The sequence below is a fragment of the Centruroides vittatus genome, unplaced genomic scaffold (genome assembly GCF_030686945.1).
Source record: "Centruroides vittatus isolate TY-2023 unplaced genomic scaffold, ASM3068694v2 scaffold_752, whole genome shotgun sequence".
Lineage (NCBI taxonomy): Eukaryota > Metazoa > Arthropoda > Arachnida > Scorpiones > Buthidae > Centruroides > Centruroides vittatus.
Genome location: NW_027122716.1, coordinates 1,567,607 through 1,588,381, shown reverse-complemented (window position 1 = coordinate 1,588,381; position 20,775 = coordinate 1,567,607). Strand labels below are relative to the sequence as shown.

At 32.6% G+C, this 20,775-nt stretch overlaps 3 protein-coding genes across 3 annotated transcripts; 1 reads left to right on the top strand and 2 right to left on the bottom strand.

Annotated features, from left to right (window-relative positions):
* Positions 1-2,081: 2,081 nt before the first annotated feature.
* On the top strand, positions 2,082-5,709 carry LOC136989693 (cytochrome c oxidase assembly protein COX19-like). Its single transcript, XM_067287915.1, has 4 exons — positions 2,082-2,244; positions 5,222-5,333; positions 5,406-5,490; positions 5,604-5,709. Exons 1-3 carry the CDS (start codon positions 2,163-2,165, stop codon positions 5,476-5,478), a joined length of 267 nt encoding a protein of 88 aa, XP_067144016.1. The 5' UTR covers positions 2,082-2,162; the 3' UTR covers positions 5,479-5,490; positions 5,604-5,709.
* Positions 5,663-16,068, bottom strand: LOC136989692 (transcription elongation factor, mitochondrial). The gene is made up of 4 exons (XM_067287914.1): positions 15,908-16,068; positions 15,485-15,781; positions 11,009-11,152; positions 5,663-6,373 (listed from the first exon to the last, which is right to left on the bottom strand). The coding sequence occupies exons 1-4, from the start codon at positions 15,980-15,982 to the stop codon at positions 5,927-5,929; spliced, it is 963 nt and encodes a 320-aa protein (XP_067144015.1). The 5' UTR covers positions 15,983-16,068; the 3' UTR covers positions 5,663-5,926.
* Positions 16,069-17,349: 1,281 nt separating this feature from the next.
* Positions 17,350-20,065, bottom strand: LOC136989691 (tubulin beta-4B chain). The gene is made up of 5 exons (XM_067287913.1): positions 19,880-20,065; positions 19,673-19,781; positions 19,484-19,594; positions 19,164-19,408; positions 17,350-18,311 (listed from the first exon to the last, which is right to left on the bottom strand). The coding sequence occupies exons 1-5, from the start codon at positions 19,934-19,936 to the stop codon at positions 17,499-17,501; spliced, it is 1,335 nt and encodes a 444-aa protein (XP_067144014.1). The 5' UTR covers positions 19,937-20,065; the 3' UTR covers positions 17,350-17,498.
* Between the last annotated feature and the right edge of the window lie 710 nt (positions 20,066-20,775).

Genomic DNA, 20,775 nt, shown 5'->3' with positions numbered 1-20,775 from the left:
GTAATCTAAACATAGGCCCGAAATCATTCCATCAAGTTCGTTCGAGTCACTTTTTTTAATTATTTAAAAAAAAAATAAGGTTTAATTGAATGTATCAACTTCCTACCTATATACTACTGTGATCAAAAAGTATCAAAAATGGGTTCGGTAAGAGTATAGCTAGGTAAATCAGATGGCGGTACTTCCGGTCGCCATCACGCAACATCCGCAGACAAGATGGCGACAGACGCAACTACTAACCACACCGGCATTTAAATAAAAAAAATCTTTCACTCACCGTTGGCATATTCCTAATTCCTTATTCCTTTTCTCCGATTTATTCGATAAAAAACACGGTTCGGATGATTCTTTCGTAACTTCATCCTTTTCCATCGTAGAAACTTTTCCGCATTCTTAACACACGTCTACATTCTTCCTCTTACGAGTTTCGCATTTATTGGTACTTACTATCAGAGCTGAAGGTACAATATCTGGCTCTTTCCAAACTGAAACACGTCCTGCTCCTGGATAAACCTTACTCATACGTTAAACAGGTCGAAACTTTTTCCTGGTTTTGTCCTTTTGCTCACATCAGTCTCGTCGATTTCGACCCTTCCAGGTCGGCAAATTCTCATTCGGGGCAAATTAATCTATGAAACCATCGTATTGTGTAGTATGAAATTCACCCAGTCAACAGTTGTTAGACTATTCGTGCCTTCATTGGAAGCGATGGAAGCGCCGATTCCACCTTCCAATGATCTTCCCTTGTATTTTATAAAATATAAATTTTCATATTTTAACGTACAGCATTAATTAAAATTAATATTTTATTATAACTGCATTATGTATCTTTTACAAATTTCTATACTACATGTGAAAAAAACGATAAGATTGCTATTGTATATTCGAATAATTCGGTGGCAGAAGGAGTGTCGAAACCGGTCAGTTTCCAATCAGCCAGATTATATAGGCATTGGCACCAGGGCCGGATTATCGAATAGGCAAAGTAGGCAAATGTCTAGGGCCCGTAATTCGGAAGGGCCCGGCTTCATTAGCCATTGCATAAAAAAAAAAAAAGGTCAACAGCCATCCGTGCGTCAGAAGTAATCTCTCCCACGAGATCTCTCGCACCATCTAGAAATATTCCTAGGGCCGCCTCTCATAGTAATACTGATGTATGGTTATGATTCATTTTCTAAATTTAAACTTATACGTCGGACATCGCATATTCGATGTAGCGTTCAAGTTGCTCGAGTGCGAAGTTATTACAATTCAATAGTGTTTTATAAAACAGTTAAAAAGGGTGACACTACGATATCTGCACCGGGTGTCACCCATGCTAGCTACGCTAATGTCACATTACATAAGATTTGTTTAGAAGCAACTTATTTAAGTCGGATAATCGATGCTCTACTGTATATTCATGAAAAATAATTGAACGATGATTTGGTATTTTCATTTTGCATAAACATAAATTTGATAGTAATATTATTTAATTTATTGCTATTAGCAAATATTTTAAATTAATACATTTATACATTCATATTTTATATAGTTTTAAGAAGGGGCGCGTTTTTTTATGCAGCGCTCGAGAAGCGCTTTACAGCTAATCCTCTGAAACCCGTTTCTAAATTGCCAACGCTGCTCGTGACGTCATTTCGCTACACTTTCGCTGCATAAAAAAACGCGCCCAAGTTAAGCTAGGTCACGTTTGATCACGTGATTTAGGTATTAATAATTCAAATATAGTTTTTTAAAAATTATATTTAAAACATGATTATAATTTATTATATATTTTTATATAAAGGCACAACCCTTATAATATTTATTTAATATAATAATTTATTTATATCATATTAAATAATACAGTAAAATATTCTAAATAAAATTTAATGCTTCCATCTATTGACAAGAATATAAATTAACTCTAAGATGGAAATAGAAAAAAGTAAATATTTAGATGTTTCCTATAATTGATAATTTATTAATTCATAAATTGTAATTGGAAGTAATAGTTTATAAAAAATTTTAATTTGTTTGAGCCTTTTAATAGTTGACAAAATGCCCACCAGATGGATAATATTTGAGTACACGTGTTTACTAGCTTTGGTTAGTTTAGATTTTGGAAATTGTTTTTTCTCTCCTATTATCTATTTAAAACAAGAAATTTAAATACGTTCATCATGTCTTATATGAGTGGTTTCGGTCAGAAGACATTTAAGCCTGTTCCTCCAGAAAAAGGAAGTTTTCCATTAGATCATGAAGGTCAGACAGTAAATTTTTATGTAAACATCAATTTTTCAATGTATTTTTTAAAATAAAATTTCAATTCTGATTGTTTTTTCGAACAATTTCAGCCCTGCATGAAACTGTGATGATCTTATCAGTATTATAGACCATGCCCATAGAAAATATCCCAGTATTATACACTACAATATAAAACTATGATCATTATTTTAGCTCTGTCAAACACTATTACATGTTGCTATGGTTGGAAGCCATCCCTACACAAAAATCAATGTTTCCTTTTCTTTAAGAATGACTCTCTATATCTTCCAAACCTTCTTTCTTGCAATGCTGAGTTTTAAAAATAGATGAAAATTTAAAATAAAAGAAACTCTAACAGTATCCGAGAGCATATTTTCCTCTTTTTGACACAAGACTAAAAATGCATATGTAATGTGGCATGTATTAACTTGCCATTGTGTATTTAATGCACAATATTGCAGCTATATAGTGAAATTGACAGCTTGCTTTATATATAAAATATGTATTATAACGTTCTTCCTAGTAAATAACTGAGAACCCTTAAAATAAATTTGATCGACTTTTCAGATGTCTTCCAAAATGTCAGCCAAAGCAAAATATATTTTTCATTTTTGACACTGCTCTGTGGGCACTAAGAGGGCCTTTTAATTATGTCGATCATGGATTTGGCTCTGCCCACAGATGGGGAAACAGGGTCTGATGTATCTTAGACAGATTACCCACAAGAAATTCCTAGAGTTTTTCAACCATTTATATTTATTCCAGAGCAGTAGGTGGATGTCTTAACTGCTCAGCCATCTGTACAAACAGAGTATAATAATTCAGTTTGGTTTTGTGATTAACTTGTGAATCATTTCTCTTTAAATTGTTCATTTTATGGTTTTAACTTTGATAAAATCTTTGCTTTTAATAATTGTAAAGAAATCCCTTGTTATGGAAGAGGTCTTGGATATTTAAATCAGTCTTCGTTTTGTATCCAATTAACAAAAGATCGACCTGATTTTATCAGTGATAAGTGAACGAGTAAATTGTTAAGACCAGAGAAACAAAGTAAGAACAGTAGCAAAACTGTACAGCATGATGTACAGTATGGATAAAGTAGGATGCAGTCCTATCCAGGAAGATTAAAAATTATCTTGAGAACTGGTGTGACGTTTCTAGACTTTGTCACCACATTGTGCTTGATAAGCTGTGTATTTGGTTAATTATAAAATTCTCATTTAATTCAGCATCTATATAATAATAATAATAATAATAAAAGAGGTATGAATATTGTATTATTAACATGTTTATAATACATGTATGTTTATTTTTTAAAATAATCATCTGTTTAATCTCTAATAAGTTTCTTCATCCATTTATTATTATTTTTACATAAACAAATTAAAATGAACTCCTATACTTGACAATATTGTTTTGAATATGTTCCTTAAGAAAGATAAGTGGAAGATAATTGGTGAGCAACACAGACAAAGCATTACAAACCTCCAAGATTTCTGATTTAGTGAAGATGATTGTTGATGTTATCTGCTCCACAAATGATGTGTAAATAACTAATAGAGGCAATATTTTATCATCTAAAAATAAGGAACTAGATATATCTATTAAGCAGCTTTCCTGCATCATCAATTAGATCAAATTGTAAGATTGAAGATAAAACAATGCAAGAAAATCTCTATAAGGGAACAAAATTGGGATACAGTATTATCAGACATGCAATGCTAGCTAAATTATCCTCATCATTGTCGTATTCTATTTGTGCAAAGTGCATACAGATACAGCAGTTTAACTTGTTGAAATTCACTACACTTAAGTACTCTATCTGTGTGCACTTTGCATGAATAGAGTACTTTCAATAGTTGGCATAATTACATAGTGACTATATCTGAAGAATATTTAGTGATAAAATATATGGGCACGTTAGCCCTCATTATATTGTGTGTGTCGAGAGAGAGAGAGAAATCAAATGAGCAATAGCGAGGTTGAGGCTGAAGTTTTCAACGTGAAAATGTGTACGTCGGACGTTCAGCGCTGCTTTCCTGTAAGCCTAGAAGTTTGACAGTGGCATTTGGAACGTCGAGCATGATTCCGCTGATTTTCCAAACACCATTGTCAACCTTCTAGGCTTACAGGAAAGCGGCGCTGAACATCCAACGTACACGTTTTCACATTGAAAACTTCGGCCTCAACCTGTTCTGTCTTTCATTTTTCATGAAGACTTGCTTCTTTTATAGGCTGTATTTCATACAATGGTAGTTTCAATGCCAATGATTGAAATAAAGTAATATTTTTTTGCCAGTAGAAATTGATTGGCAATTTTACTTTCTTGGCTGTTATGACGTAATATTGTAATTGTCATGCATGACCCTCTGGGTATTTGAAATCTTGATGTTTTCAGACTCCCGAAGTCAAAAAAAAAAAAACTTATGTGTGTGTCATTTAATATCTCAGGATGGAATAAAGGTTAAACAAAATTTAGCACAGTAACTTATATATGATGGGTATTAATGCTATTAAGTTTTGTTGGTTAAAGGTCAAGGTGTGGGGAGATAGATGGAGGTCATGTCATGTCTAGAGTAGTCAGACTTAATGAAAATTTTACTCATTATTGGCGTTTACAATATATTTAGAAATTCTACCCTTAAAGTTAAGGTTGTTTTGCTTTTTTTATAATAGAATCTCATAACAGCCAGGAAAGTTATGTAATTTATTGCTGATTTTTTTTTAATCGCAAACAACTGTAGTCTCCATTGGCAAATTTCAATAATTAGAGAACATTTCTCCAAGAATGCTTTCTTTTGAGCCATTGATTTTTGCCATAGAACCATACTGATGAAAAAAATTGGGAAAAGTGATGCTTTCATGACTTTTAAGAAAGCAGCATAGTGAGAAAACCTACAGATTACAAATATACCTATCGCGATTCTAAGAACTCGTAAGAATAAATGCAATAATATTTCTTAATATATTCTAGGAGAATGTAAGAAACCAATGCTCGAATATCTGTTGTGTTTGCACCAGAATGACGGTGACAATTCAATGTGTCGCTTAATAGCTAAGGAATATCTTCAATGCAGAATGGACAAGTAATTTCAATAAAATTACGTTAAATAATAATAATTATTATAATAAATTAAAACATTATTTGTGATTATCAGGGATCTAATGAAAAAAGAAGAATGGTCTAAATTAGGATTTAATGATAAAAATGTTACCAGTGATGAGAAGTAACAGCTTTTAAATGTAATTATTTTTATGGAATTTATTTTTTAAATATATTCTATTTAAAGCTATCAAATAAATATTTTTAAGATGTAATTGTTCTCTCTGATTGATTTAAAAACTTTTTATTACAGATGTTCAGTAGTCTGAAATTTGGGAGTATCAGAGGAACTATGTATATAAAACAAATATATTTTGTAAGTGTTCCAATTAACTATATTAAATCTCTTTATTCCTAGATATTCAGTCTTGAGAAATACTTTTTCAGCATCTGCATCTTACATTAAATTTTTGTGAAGCCATCAAACATTCTACGTTAACAGGTAATGTTTGAAACTGTAAAGATCTCTTTTGGTAGTAAAGAATTAAATTTTTACAATTTCAAACCATATGTACAGTACATAAATAATTTTATAACAATTATTTATACAGTATTTACATTTGGCATAAATATACATTATAATCTATTATTTTCTACCTTAAAAACAATATGTTCATAAAATGCCAAACATAATAAAAGACTATTGCACATGAATTCTTTGTCGGTTAAATTACTACGAAAGTACAACTCTCGGAGTGCCGGACCGCAGGACATTTTAGGAAGCGACGGCAAAAAAGGAACGGTCTCTTTGTTTAATAGTTTATGAATGATGTCCTGGCCGGTTACCCTTTCATTTCCAACTTGTATTTGAAAGACACTGGATAATGAGGAGTTTTTTATGGTCACCACCTTAAGATGAGTTGGCAAAATATCTTCAGAATGTTTGAATTGACTTAAGATAAACGATTCTAGTGCAGTCTGCCTTATCATGTACGGCACGTGAGTCAAGTGCTTAGCACGTAGCCGTTTCTGCTCCATTAAGTATATGTCAGCTTCGGGTATTCTTGATACTAAGTCGATTGCCTAAAATGAAAACGGTACTATTAATAATTTTGTTATTAAACCGTATAGAAAATCGGTAATTATCAAATTATGCCATATTATTTCATTGAACAATATTTATGAAATTGGTCACAATAATTTACTTTCTAATTATATTTTTAATTAAAGAATCTTAGACTTTATTCACTTCTAAAATATTTCATTACAGTCATAAATGCAAAACAATTTTATGAATTTTTGCTAAATGTAGAAAATACTTTTGACTGTACTGAAAACTTAAAACTTGTAACGATATTTATATATTTATGTTTAATATACAATTATAAAAATAACAATAATGCAGACTGTAGATATATCTATCGGAAAACGTTTGTTGATTTGATTTTGTTTATTTTCACACTGGTCACAGGCTCAAGTAAGTGTTGTATTTATCTATTATCTATATTCATTTTAAAAGGTTTTCTTTTAACTTTAAAATGCTTAACCTTAGACTGGGTGGAAAATACAAAGTTTATGTAAATATATAATATTCCTAGCATTTATTGTCAAATAAATTATCTAATTGATACATTCCCAGGTTCTTAAATGTTACATACTATTATTTAGGTTCATTCATGTGGTATTTTCTATCAGAGGGTTGCCAAGTGATGGTCAATTTCCTCTAATAGTCACTGTCCTTTTGTGTCGTTACCTACATAATTCAAGACTAGGCACACAGGTCTGGATCTTCCTCTTGTCTTTCCTTCTAATTTGCCTTGAAGCACTGTCTTCATTTCTGAAAGACTCTCTTGTATTGTGCCCTGCATTGGCTGTTTTCATTTGCATTAATACCTTTCCTAGGCTTTTTTTATTTGCAGTATGTATTAAAGATCATTATTAAAAGTATTGCATATGTACACTGTACACATCTTATGTATTGGTTGTTACATTACAAGCACTAGTCATTTGCAATTATTTTTTATGGACAGATTGCTGTTATTTGTGCATATTATCTACGTTATAACAGATTTCTGTAGACTGATGCTCTGTGTTCCTTTTGTTATAAATTTTTTTCTTATTGTTCCTACTATTGTAATTCCAAGACACAGTAGTTCTTTTGAATAATTCAACACTTGTGAAATATTTGTCTATTGTTAATTTTAGTACAATCTACAGAATATCAAGAAAGTTTTAGAACATTCGTAGTTAGATGTTTTTATTTCTCTGTTCCAAGCTGTTTTGGGGATGTCCAAAAATGATGTCTATATTGGAAGGGAGGAAGGGGTTGAACTTCAACAGACATCCATTTTCTTTCTTGAAATTTTATACAGTTTATGCACTTTATTATTCATATAGTGATAAAGGTTACAAGGGGAGGTTGAGTTTTGTTGGATGTCTGAAGAAGGGGTTAGGAAAACTTTGATAAATTAGGACAATGGGAGAGGGGGAGTAAAAATTTCAAAAGAAACATGGACATAATTTATGGACAGCCCCTTTTCTACATACATTTTGCCATTTATAGGACAACCAGTTTCAGATTCACAAAGAAAAAAATTTAAGGTCATATTTACCTGGCTTGCTGAAGGCATGTATGGAATAGATAAATTTCTTCTGGATTTCAAAGGCAGATATTTATCTTCTAGTATTATGAGTGTTATATATTTGAAACTATTTCTTAGTATAATTTAGATCCGTGCTAGTTTGTCAATCTTAACCTCTCAAAACCAAATTCTTTTATCATCAAATCTCAAAAATCTGTTTTCAAATTATTCACTGGTATAAATTAGAATAAATAAAATTTGACAAGTTATAAGAACAGGAACATTGAGCTTTTATCTACACCAGCCATTAGCAAAACATTAAAACATACATTCATTTCATGTATTTTAGAGAACAAAACTTGTACAGCCTTACAATTGGTCAAGAGTATAATTTCCTGTGCAATATTTGATGATATAAATTTCTTCCATATGTTCAAGTGTGTAAATGTTTCATTTCTGCATGAGTCCTGCCTTAAACTATATATTATCACAAGATCTAACTTAGGAAATTGCCTTCAAGAAGAATGTCTACAATTCAGAACAGTCAAAAATTTAATGTTTCTCTCTAATTATTGTTGGTATTGTAATTCACAAGAAGAATTCTCATCATCAGACACTAATTTGAGTTATGGATCAATTTTGCTGTCTTCATTTATATAATCATTATCTCCATATTCTGATTCTGCATTTAGAGTTTCATAAAACTGTTACATTACAGTTTATTTATATTTGGGTTTGAGTATTGTACTGATTTTCTCTTTACAGTATTACTTGTAGATGCCATAATTAAAATCCAAAATTCAAATATAAAGAAACACAGTATACACTAAAACAAAATTTAAAAACCTACCTAACATAGAGATAACCTTTCTGCATAATAACAAGAGCTCTTCTTAGTGACAAAGCACAAGAAACATCAATGATGATAAGCAACAGAAAGAAAAGCATTGTGTAACTCAAGTTATTAAGAACGTAATTAGGTAATTAAAGAGGTATTTTATACCCAGGCTAAGCATCCTTAGGTTTACTGCCCTAAAGCTAATTTGTTAAATTCTTCAATAAGTTAAATAGATGGTATAAAGAACAAATAAAACTTATGTAGGTTATCTTTATATACTATTCTCTTTGCCACATTTATCATATCATTTCCATATTTTTTTATTATTATGTTTGGATTAAATAGTATGAAAACTTAAACAGCATTCGATGATCCCAAGTTTTGATACATATGTACAGAATTTTTCATACGTCAATTATTGTATTGTTAATCAATTACGTGAATGAACAATGACAAATGATAATACATTTTCTTCTAGTAAAAATTTCTTTAATATTCATATTAAATTTCTTCATACTGTAAGTGAAATTAATTGTTATGATGCATATTTGGAAAGTAAAGATGCAAGGCCAGGAGAAATCCAAGGAAAATTATTTTTTCACAGTTTGCTGCTTCTATTAGGTTACTTCTGTCATATGACTCAGACCCTGACTTTAATTGTATCATTGTTATGTTTGCAGTGTGTGTTTAAAATAGTTTTGTTCATTTGTAATCCTGCCAAGTGCAAGATTCATTCAATGATTTGATTCCTTTTAGTGGCAAACGGAGAAACTGCCACTGAAGTTCATTGGCAGCTTGTTTCTGTTTACAGCAAAGATGTTATGAATAGACAAAAATGTAATAAAATGGTGTCCAACTGCATGATAAAACCTATTTTCACACTGCTCACAGCATGAAAGTTGTTACAGATTTTGAAGTGGAAAGTTTTGGAACATCCTTTGCACATCCCAGATCAGCTGTGCATCAAGTGATTATCACTTGTTTCCAAAATTGAAGGAACATCTCTCCGGAAAGAAATCTGATAAAGACAAGGTTCAAGAGCAGATGATATGGTTACAAGAGCAAGCAGGATATTTCTATGAGATCAGCATCAAGAAATTAATTTCTAGACTCACTAAGTGCATTAAGGTTCATGGAGATTATATTGAAAAATAAAATGCTTTAGAAATATTTTCTGGACCTAGTATCTCTTTACCTATGCTTTGTAATATTATGAGACATCAAGCACAAATGACCAAAATCATTTTTACTATGCACATTTGAAATTTATTTGCTCATTTCTTTTGTGGGTGCTTTTGGTTAACACACTGATCAATATGACATTTTCCAGGTTTAACCATAATACAACTGTATTTCTCATTGGTTAAATCAGGAGAATGCCATGCTGATGAATGTCAACTGAAATATATCCATGGAGGCATTGAGAAATTAAATGGTAAACTGTATAGTAAAAATGCTTTTTGTCAATGGATATATTTCAGTTCCAATAAGAAATTTCAGATAAGTTAAAATTACCAGATTTAACTTACTTCTTATGTGTAGAATAAAAAAAAAAAAAAAAGATTAGTTTAGAATAAAGCTTGATTTCATAATATCCTTTCAGTCTGTATATGTTATTTTAAAATACAGACTGTCCATTAACAGTGCTGGATGTAAATTGCATGCTGTTAGCATTGCACATAGTTGGCAATCTTGAAAATGTCATTGTCAATGGGCCATACTTCAGAAATGATTTCTAGGCCGTGTCATCTCCCACATTTCTAACCAGAACTGGCCATCAAGTTTGTATGATTCGACATTCTGCAACTTTTTCTTTGGGGGTTTATCAAATGTCATATCTATGCTAACAATCCATGAACAATTCCTGGCCTTGGGACTGAGATTTGGCATGTTATTGGCAGAATTAGGCCAGAATTATGTGGCAGTGTCATAAGAAATTTTACAAAAAGAGTACGTGTGTGCCACCAGAGTTGTGACATTTGGCAAACATTTTTAGCATGGAGACAATGACTTAGCACTGAAATGGATTATAATGTTAATTTGCACTGAAATAAAAATATCAGCTGTTCAATAAACAATGTGTTTTATTCTACAATTAAATCCAGCACTGCTATTGGGATACCCTACATTTTGAAGTTAATGCAGAATGTTCAGATTTTTTTATAACTATAAAAGCTATTATTATTCAGACTTTTATACATAATTTTTAAATGTATTGGTTGAAATTTCACTTCTGTTTTTAACAGTAATAATAATAAACCTGATTAAAGATATTTAAATACATTTATTTAAACATACCTCACTGTAACAGGCATGGATATCATATTTAAGATCATTCGAAACAGGAATTCGTTCCCAGCTGTGAAGCACCATGTCTCGACTCAGATGCGAGACTGTCAAATATGGAAGAGTTAAGTCCAATCCCACAACGCTTTTAATATTCTAAGTAAAGAAAAAGCACATATAATTAAACTACTCAAATCAATATATATTTTTAGAAAAGAAATGCTTTATTTCTTTAATAAACATATTATTGCTTTTATACATATGGAAGTTGTTTTACAATGCATCACTAATTGCTTAAACATCTAAATCAGAGGTGGGCAAGCAAGAGTTCAGTGGGAGCCAAAATGTAGGTTTTGCAAAATGCATGGGAGCCGCATTTCTGTACTGTTGTGGCAGATAGTGTGGTAAGGCTGGGAAGGATAGCACTTTTGGCAAGAGCCACATGTAACTTAAAAAGAGCCGCATTTGCTGATGCCTGATCTAAATAAAAGTTTTAGAATATAACTTGTTGAAATTAACTAGTAGTTATTAAGTTTGATTGTCTGTGTATAATGTCATAGGCCTTGCAGCCTAAAAACTGCATGCTAACATCAAACATAGAGGGTACTGTAGCCATATGTATGCCGTTCAGAGGGATCCTACCTTTCTCTACTGTCTCCCTCCTTCCCCTTACCCTCTTTTCTGCCAACCAAACACCTCATGTACAGCCGATGTCTTTCTTGTATGTGTGTGTATAATGTCATTTAAAAATAGAATAGTTAACATTCAATGAATTTGATAAAATAAATCAACCCACAACTGTTTACAATGCAGATGCATTGTCCATTGCATTACCTAAACCAGGGGTGGCAAACCTGTGGCATGTAAGGAGAAATCATCTGGCACATAACGTATCATACAATTTTGATTTGTCATCTATCTTTTTCAATCAGCTTTTTTATATTTATTCTAATTAAAACACATTTGTTTAATTTCTTTAAATATTGTTATTCAAAGTCTTTGGCACGCATATACATCTTTAAAGCTAAGTATACTTACTATATGACATGCAGGCTCAAAAAAGGTTTACCATTTCTGACCTAGACTATCTGATCTTCATTTCCAAACTAATTAATTTAGAACATGGTTCTCAATGTTTCTTGTGTTACAGACCCCTAAAATCCCCACACCACAATGGACCATGGACCCCTCACACAGGTTGAGAAAGGTAGATTTATAAGATATAATCATATTGGTCACACTTCATATTGATTACATACTGTGGTCTTATAAATCATTTAAATTTTAAAAGACAAAACTTCCAAATTTTTGAAACAGGTTAAACTTTTCATAAAATTTTGTGAACTGTTTTTGGGTAGTGATGTGCAATCAAACATTGATACTCTAACTAGTTGTTATGAATGTATGTTGGCTCCACAAAAATATCAAGAAAAGCACAAACACAAACAATTAAAGGAGTCAAATTTTTGCCTTAATTTAGCTTAAAAAAAACTAGTTTAAGAGCATGTCAATTCCATGTAAACACACGACTCTAAACTCCTTTAATTGACTAAGAACTGTATCCTTGTTTTCATTAAAAATAAGAAAATAAAATTTCCTAGTAAATATTTTTTAGAACTCAAGATTCTGCAGAACACAGTTAAAGAATTACTTCTACAGACTAATAAACTATTTAAATCAAAATTGACCTGGAATTTTTTGTAACTGTAATACCTTGAACTTACACTACCCCGACTTACGTGATCCCGGAGTTACGCGACTTTTCAAATCTCATTGATTCATCTTTTGTTTGAGCGCCACTCTTGATTACTCACTCCCCCCACACTATTGTTCAGCTTACATGTTCGGCCATGTTGCGCAGAATTGACACATAGCAACAATTTATTTTGTGTTATTTATTTCTGTGTTTGTTATATCTACAGAGACTTGAGAGACTCTACTATGTCATCTAAATGAAGTAGAACTGATTCTTCTGCATCAAACAAGAAAAGAAAAGCTTTATCTTTGGAATGTAAAGTTAACATTATTAAAGACTTCGATACAAAAATGAAAATTTGTGAATTGGAAAGAAGTTTGACCTACCGGAATCAATGGTCAGAACAATTATAAAAGGTAAAGAAAAAATTCTCAAAGCTGTGAAAACTTGACAGAAGGCCTCAGTTCAATTGAAAAGGGGTTACAAATTTTAGAAAATATATACTCCAACGAAGAGCACATTTCTTCCACAAAACGAGAAATAAAAAAATTATTAGCATGCTACGAGGAAATTTTGCAGGAGAAAAAAAAACTCTTTGAGTTGTCAGACGAATTTGTTAGATTTTATGAAGCCTTCTACATCAAAATAACTTTGGTTTACGATTTTAATAATATAATTTGTTATACATATGTATTATCTAAGATTTTATTAAACCTTTTTTTCTAAATTATTGTTTTCTTTAGTCTCTGGCCCCAATTAAAATAATTTGTACGTATTGTGAAATTATACCCTGACTTACGCCGTTATCGCTCGGTCCCACCTATCATGTAAGTTTGGGGTATTACTGTACTGTATTTCTGAAACAATATGTCTGTTTTGCTCTCATTATCATGTATTTTATAGCAGAACATCTGCATGTGGCAACATTGCAGGAAGGACATCTTGGGTATTTGCCTTTACACAGACATGATGACCAACTCAGTCAGTGTGAAAGTGGGATCAGAGGTGGATTGTGACATCAGTAGGGAGAGAAGGTGCAGTTCATTTAACACAGGACAAGAGCAGGTTATGAATCTTTCTGATTTTGCACACCCTCAGACATCAGTGATTTTAGAAAACTGCCATATTTCAGTTTGAGATGTGGCCACAGAAATGATTATCAGTTATGGTAGTGTGAAAAGCATTATTCACAATCACCTTTGTTTTTAAAAAGTCGCTGTCCAATGAGTTTCCAAAACTTTGATATTTGATAAAAAGATGCAGAGTAGAAGCAGCCAGTCAGCTGTTGAAACAATATGAAAAAGGAGGTGATACTTTCTCAAGCAGATTATCACCTGTGGTGAAACATGGGTGTATCATCACACACTTGAGAGCAAACATGCAAGTATGGAACGAAAGAATAAGAATTCATTGTCTGTGAAGAAAGTGAAAACTGTAAAATCAGCTGGGAAAGTCCTTGCAATAATTTTCTGGAACTGATATCATGTTATTTAAATCAATTTTTTGGAAAATAAAGTTACAATCATTTCCCAATATAACTTCAGTTTGCTGGAAACCAAAGTTAAATTTGTCCTCAGGAATATCACAGTGTGAGATCTGGAACAGAATCATCCTGCTTCGTGACAATGCAAAAACACTTACTGCCATTTATACTGTTCAAACACTGACATCTTTCGGTTAGAAATTCTGGGTCGCCTACCATAGTCCTAATCTTTCACCACATGATTATCACTTGTTTGGATCCATGAAAAAGCAATTCATTGCAGAATTTGTGGCCACCAATGAAATTGAAGCAGCTGTGCAACAGTGGCTATGGCAATGTCCCCAAAATAGTTTCTGATTAGCAATTAAATAATATAAAAACATTCTTTTACCTTTTGACTAAAACTTCCTCTCTTAGCTAATCAGAAGCTCTATCAGTATAATAAGTCCTATTAATAAACAAGGTCCAAGTAGACAATATAAAAACAAAAAAGTTAACAATTTTTTAATTGATATTTTAATCTAATAATATTGTGATGTGAACTATGTTAAAAGAATGTGATTTTACTATAAACGGATTGCATGCCATATAAATTAGTTAAGGCACTAAATATATCTATCTGTCACTTTAAAGACCATAGTTGGAATTCATGTCAAAATTTTTAATAAACAGTCTGATCCAGATACAACTATTTCTCTTTATTTGCTCATCTCCACTTGCAATTAAGTCCATTCATAAAACAGACAAAACTGAGGCCGACAGTAATAATCCATAGCAAATTAATGCCTCGTGTCAACGTACCACTCAGAATTTAGGCCTCATACAGACTGTAGAGCATTTGCCTCAATGAAACAGCATCCCAAACCAAGCACTAACATATATTATAGTGTGTACAGGATCCATAAAGTATAACAGAATCTGTTCAGTACTATGGACAGAAGCCACTCCCTCTAAAAATGCTCCACTCCACTCCAAAACATCAAAGAACGAACAAGTCGGCACTCGGCCAGCGTGGACGTCATCTGTCGAAACAATATTCCAAGCATCGACGCAAACACACACTTTTCCTTTCCACTTCTACTTCTGGCTTACCAGTTTTATTACAAAAACTCATTGCGATTCAGAGCTCGGCTCTGGCCAGAAAAAGGCAAACCAACCAAACAGAACATCAAACTAAGCAGGGGCTGCTCGGGTGCCATTACATTAAAAAGATATGTTTTATAGTCTTACGTGGCTTTAAATTTAACAAACATATTGATTAAAAAGATGCATTTTATTAAAATAATATGTATTGTATTTTTATACTTACTCCACATGCTTCTGGAGATACAACTGGATTAATTATTAATTTATTTGCTGCTTGAGTCTTGTTTGACTTCTTATTTGTACTAGTTTTCTTGCTAACTTTCTGTAATTTATCTACACCAATGCCAGTAACCGTAATCAACTCGGAGAGTGTCTTAAAAACTCCGTATCTTTCTCTATGTTGAATCAATCGAGAAATGTATTTCTCTCCTATATTGTGTTGCTCTAATTCATTTTTTTCGGCCTTGTTAAAGAAATGCAGTATCTTCGAACCTTTAGATTCTTGAATAGAAGGAAGATTCTATTAAAAATATAAATTTCAATGAAAAACTGAGCACTCGTCTTCGTAACACGTGCTACAAAGTATCATGTAATTCACGTTAAATCAATTTGCTTAAATTAAATACATGCAATTTTCTAAACTTACTTTAGAAGCAAGCGTGCAGTATCTCGGGATGCAACGGCAGTTATTTTTTAATGGTGAAAATAAATAAAAATTCATGTTGAATGCTTTAAATGAAGTCAACACTACAACCTTTCCCTTTCCCCCGCGAGAACTGAACACAGCGCCCTCTAACTTTTACAATTCTCTAAGTTGAATTAAAACCTAAATGATCGTAAACTGACCCGGCAAAACAACAACAATAATAAATCAGCAAAATTTTATATTTCTTTCGTATTATTAAATTGACACATTTTTCCGAACGTCGATAGATTTTTGCATTCCGTGAATGAAAAAACTTTCCTGATTTTTTCTTGATCCATTTTCGTACAGCAGCTTAGAGTTAGGCATTCGATGAAAAAGACTGACCCTTCTACACTTCTTTTAATTTTGGGAACAACCAGAAGTTTGACAATACCAGATCTAAACTGTGGAATTACATTCAATTTCTGGGTCTTAATTAAGCGTCTTGATGTTTTTTACAGTGCGATCTTGCTGCAAAACTGAAGACTTTTTCTGTCTTGTTCTGCGAATATTTTCTTGAGTACTCGTAACATTGGCGGCTTTCTTTATGCAACGCTGCTCGATCACTACACAGCAAAGCGTTTCTAAATGAAGCGCTGTCATGTAGCGAACCGTTTTTAAACTGCGCGTCGTTGTACCCACATAAACAAGCTTAAAATTGAAACGTTGGTCGTGTAAAGGCACCGAATATATATGCGTTGTTGAATTCCGATCCTCTTTCTTTTTATCGTTTCTTAAAAGTTTGAAAACAGTGGGATTACGTCGGTATACAATGCGAAAATTATTAGACCTGGCAGTACATCTATGTATCTTGTTTAAAAATGGGGTGTAATTAAAACGAACAGGGACTGAAAGTCGACGACAGCTAAATTAACCACTTATTTTAATTGCCAAGCGACGATTGTTGGAACTAGTCGTTAACGTTCAAGTCACTTTTTGCCTTCCTTTAAAAACTTTTCTTTTACGTACGGTACTTGTTAGATTGACATTTTAAAAATAAAAATCGTCAATACAATTATACAATATATGAACACAATACCCTCATATAAATTTAATATGCTGTCTGCAGATTAACTTTGTAAACTTGGCTAATTTCCTATTAAAATTTCAAGTTTACTTATATTGTTTTCAGTTTCAACAAAATACATCTGGCAAATAAGCGGAAATGACGTTGATATTAACCTAACATCAATACATTATGTATACGTTGTATTTCAGGCTAAAAGTTTACGGTAATATTAATTACCGAGTTTTCAAGTGAGGTGTGTATGAAAGAACTGTATAGGATTTCTGCTTGGACGTGAAAAATTTCCATACTAACTGATAACTGATAAACACATTTGATGATGATGAGAATACACTGTGTTCTTTTTGTTAAAATTCGGGTTTATAAAAACATTATAACGGAAAAATATTAAGTTACATTCATTTATATTTTACGGTATTATAGTTAGTTCGCAATACATTGTTAAGGTTAATTTTAAACAGAATAAAAAACAAATTGAATATTTTAAAATAAACACAGATAATTTATGAATAGAAATAAAAAATCTTAGGCTTCCTCGGCTTCCTCTTCGTCAAACTCTCCTTCTTCGTCTGCGGTAGCTTCTTGATACTGCTGGTATTCGGAAACTAAATCGTTCATATTTGATTCGGCTTCGGTAAATTCCATCTCGTCCATTCCCTCTCCGGTATACCAATGCAAAAAGGCTTTTCTACGAAACATGGCGGTGAACTGCTCCGAGATGCGTTTGAACAGCTCTTGAATGGCCGTAGTGTTACCTATGAATGTTGCCGACATCTTTAATCCGCGAGGAGGAATGTCGCAAACGGCCGTTTTTACGTTATTCGGTATCCATTCTACAAAGTAGCTGCTATTTTTGTTCTGGACATTTAGCATTTGCTCGTCCACTTCTTTCATGCTCATCCTACCGCGAAAGATGGCTGCCACGGTCAAGTAGCGACCGTGACGAGGATCGCAAGCTGCCATCATGTTTTTGGCATCAAACATTTGTTGCGTCAATTCGGGAACCGTCAGAGCTCGATACTGTTGACTTCCGCGAGAGGTGAGAGGAGCGAAACCGGGCATAAAAAAATGAAGACGAGGGAACGGAACCATGTTCACCGCCAACTTCCGTAAATCTGCATTCAGTTGACCCGGGAATCTCAAGCACGTGGTAACACCGGACATAGTAGCCGACACCAAATGATTCAGGTCACCGTAGGTCGGAGTGGTTAATTTCAGGGTTCTGAAGCAAATGTCGTACAAGGCCTCGTTATCTATGCTGTAGGTTTCATCGGTGTTTTCTACTAACTGATGAACAGACAGGGTGGCGTTGTAAGGCTCCACTACTGTGTCCGATACCTAAAAATATTGTAAGATTAAATGGTACTTTCCGTTAACTGGGCGTCAGTCATATTTACTACTATTTTTAGCCAAATCCAATATGCTTAAACACGTGTTTGTATTCATGTTTATAAGGTTTATCTGTAAAAAATGTGAAATTATTCATCGTTTTTTTTAAAACTGGATTGAAAATTGAATGACGCCCACTTAACGGAAAAGTACCGATTAAATTATAATATTAAATCAATTTTATACTTTAATTATTACATTTTTTCCCTGTTTTTGGTTTAATTTTGATGATAAATTTTTGTGAAAGTTATAATTACTCAAAATATTTTTAATATTTATTTATTTTAATGTGTATTTTTAATTTTTAATAATTTTTTTAAAAAATAACTCCAAAAGCTCACATTAACTGAATAACATAGGCTAACTACTTTAATGAAATAAAATAACAAAATAAAACTACAACCCAAAGTAATAAATTATTTTTTGTTCCCTTAAAGCAGTTATATAAGTTCGTTTTTTATACTGCAATTCTTTTTCCACTTAATTTACTAAGTGATGAATTTAAAATTATATATGTGTATTGTATAAAGTGTAAAACTGAAGAAAAGGTGTTAGAATATTTTTATGGTTATTGCCGAAATTGAATTTACATATTAAATAACGAATGCCAGTATTTTGCGAAATTCACGTGGCATTCGTAGTGTTTTTTAAGTTTTAATTGAAATTTATTGTAAATATTTCTACACCGATTTTAATTACCATCAATTTCGAAAGAAAATGCTAGAAATTTTCATCTTACTAAGAATAAAGAGTCGATTAATATAAACAAAATGATTGAATGGAGAAGACGGAAAAGCTTACTTTCGGTGAGGGAACGATGCTGAAGGTATTCATGATTCGATCGGGATATTCCTCTCGAATTTTGGTAATGAGAAGCGTCCCCATTCCGGATCCCGTTCCTCCTCCCAGAGAATGCGTCAACTGAAAACCTTGGATGCAATCGCAGCTTTCGGCTTCTTTTCTCACCACGTCCAAAACCGAATCCACCAACTCGGCGCCTTCCGTGTAATGACCTTTTGCCCAATTGTTGCCGGCACCGCTTTGACCTACACGTTAAACCTTTATTAAGTAATTACCGAAAGAGCTTAGGAAAATAATAATTTTCCATTAATTAAACCCACCAAAAACGAAATTATCCGGTCTGAATAATTGACCGAAAGCACCGGACCGAACGGAATCCATCGTTCCCGGTTCTAAATCCACTAGAATAGCTCGAGGCACGTACTTGCCGCCTGTCAAACAGAAATATCGAAGATAAAAACACCGTACACAATATAAAAAGCTATTTTTCGTCTTTCAGAAGAACAAACCCGTAGCTTCATTGTAGTACACGTTGATCCTTTCCAACTGCAGATCCGAATCTCCGTGGTAAGTTCCGGTGGGATCGATTCCGTGCTCGTCAGAAATCACCTCCCAAAACTACGTAACAATAATCATTTATTTACAATTGCAAAATTCTTATATTAGGGATTAGTTTTAATGACGTTCGGTTATGAACGTCATTAATTTCGTTTTACCTTAGCGCCAATCTGATTTCCGCATTGTCCCGCTTGTAAATGGACGATTTCTCTCATTCTGTTGTTTATTTGTAAATTAAACTGCAGCAGATTTTCCGAATGTTGAAGATTCAATTCGATTTATTTCCGATCTTCCCTAAGTCGAAAACTAATAACGGACGCTTCCTTTACGCATGCGCATGAATCAAACTTTTTTCAATATTTATAAATTTATTTTTTAAGTTCTGATTGAAATCGTCGTGCATCTATTTATTATTTTTAGTAACAAAAATATTTTATTTTTAAAGTATTTAATTGAATGTTTAAGTTTCGAAATCAAAAAAATAGATTATATATAAAGAAAAATTTCGATTACTGCGCATGCGTTCTTAATCTTTCAAAACTAATCGCGCGCTTTTCGTGAGTCCGTTATAAAAGGCGCGAAATTAATCTTTATCTGGGCATGCGTAGATACGAATTGCTTTATAATATAATTACGTAATAAATTCTTAATTAAAGGGTCGAATGATATGTATATTTGCATGAATATTTCGCTTGATAAAGGTTATTAAGGGTGAATGTGAATTTTGGGAAAAAATGTAAAAATTCGTTAATTAACATAAATAAAACAACAATGAAAATCTTAAGAAGCTAAAGCAGCCATTTTGCAGATTTTTTTTCACCTTTATGCATCCCACGTGATGAAAAAAAATAAGACGAGTTTTAAAGCGTCAAAATATAAAATGGCAACCGTGATGATTGGCACCAGAATCGGTAGATTACCGCTGGCACGGCAAATTTTTGCCTTAAGAGTTTAAATATTTTGTGTACACCACTCTCTTCGTCATACGAAAGAAGTGAAAATTGATTAAAATTAAAAAGTAATAACAACTAAATGGCGAGGAAACAAATCTTTA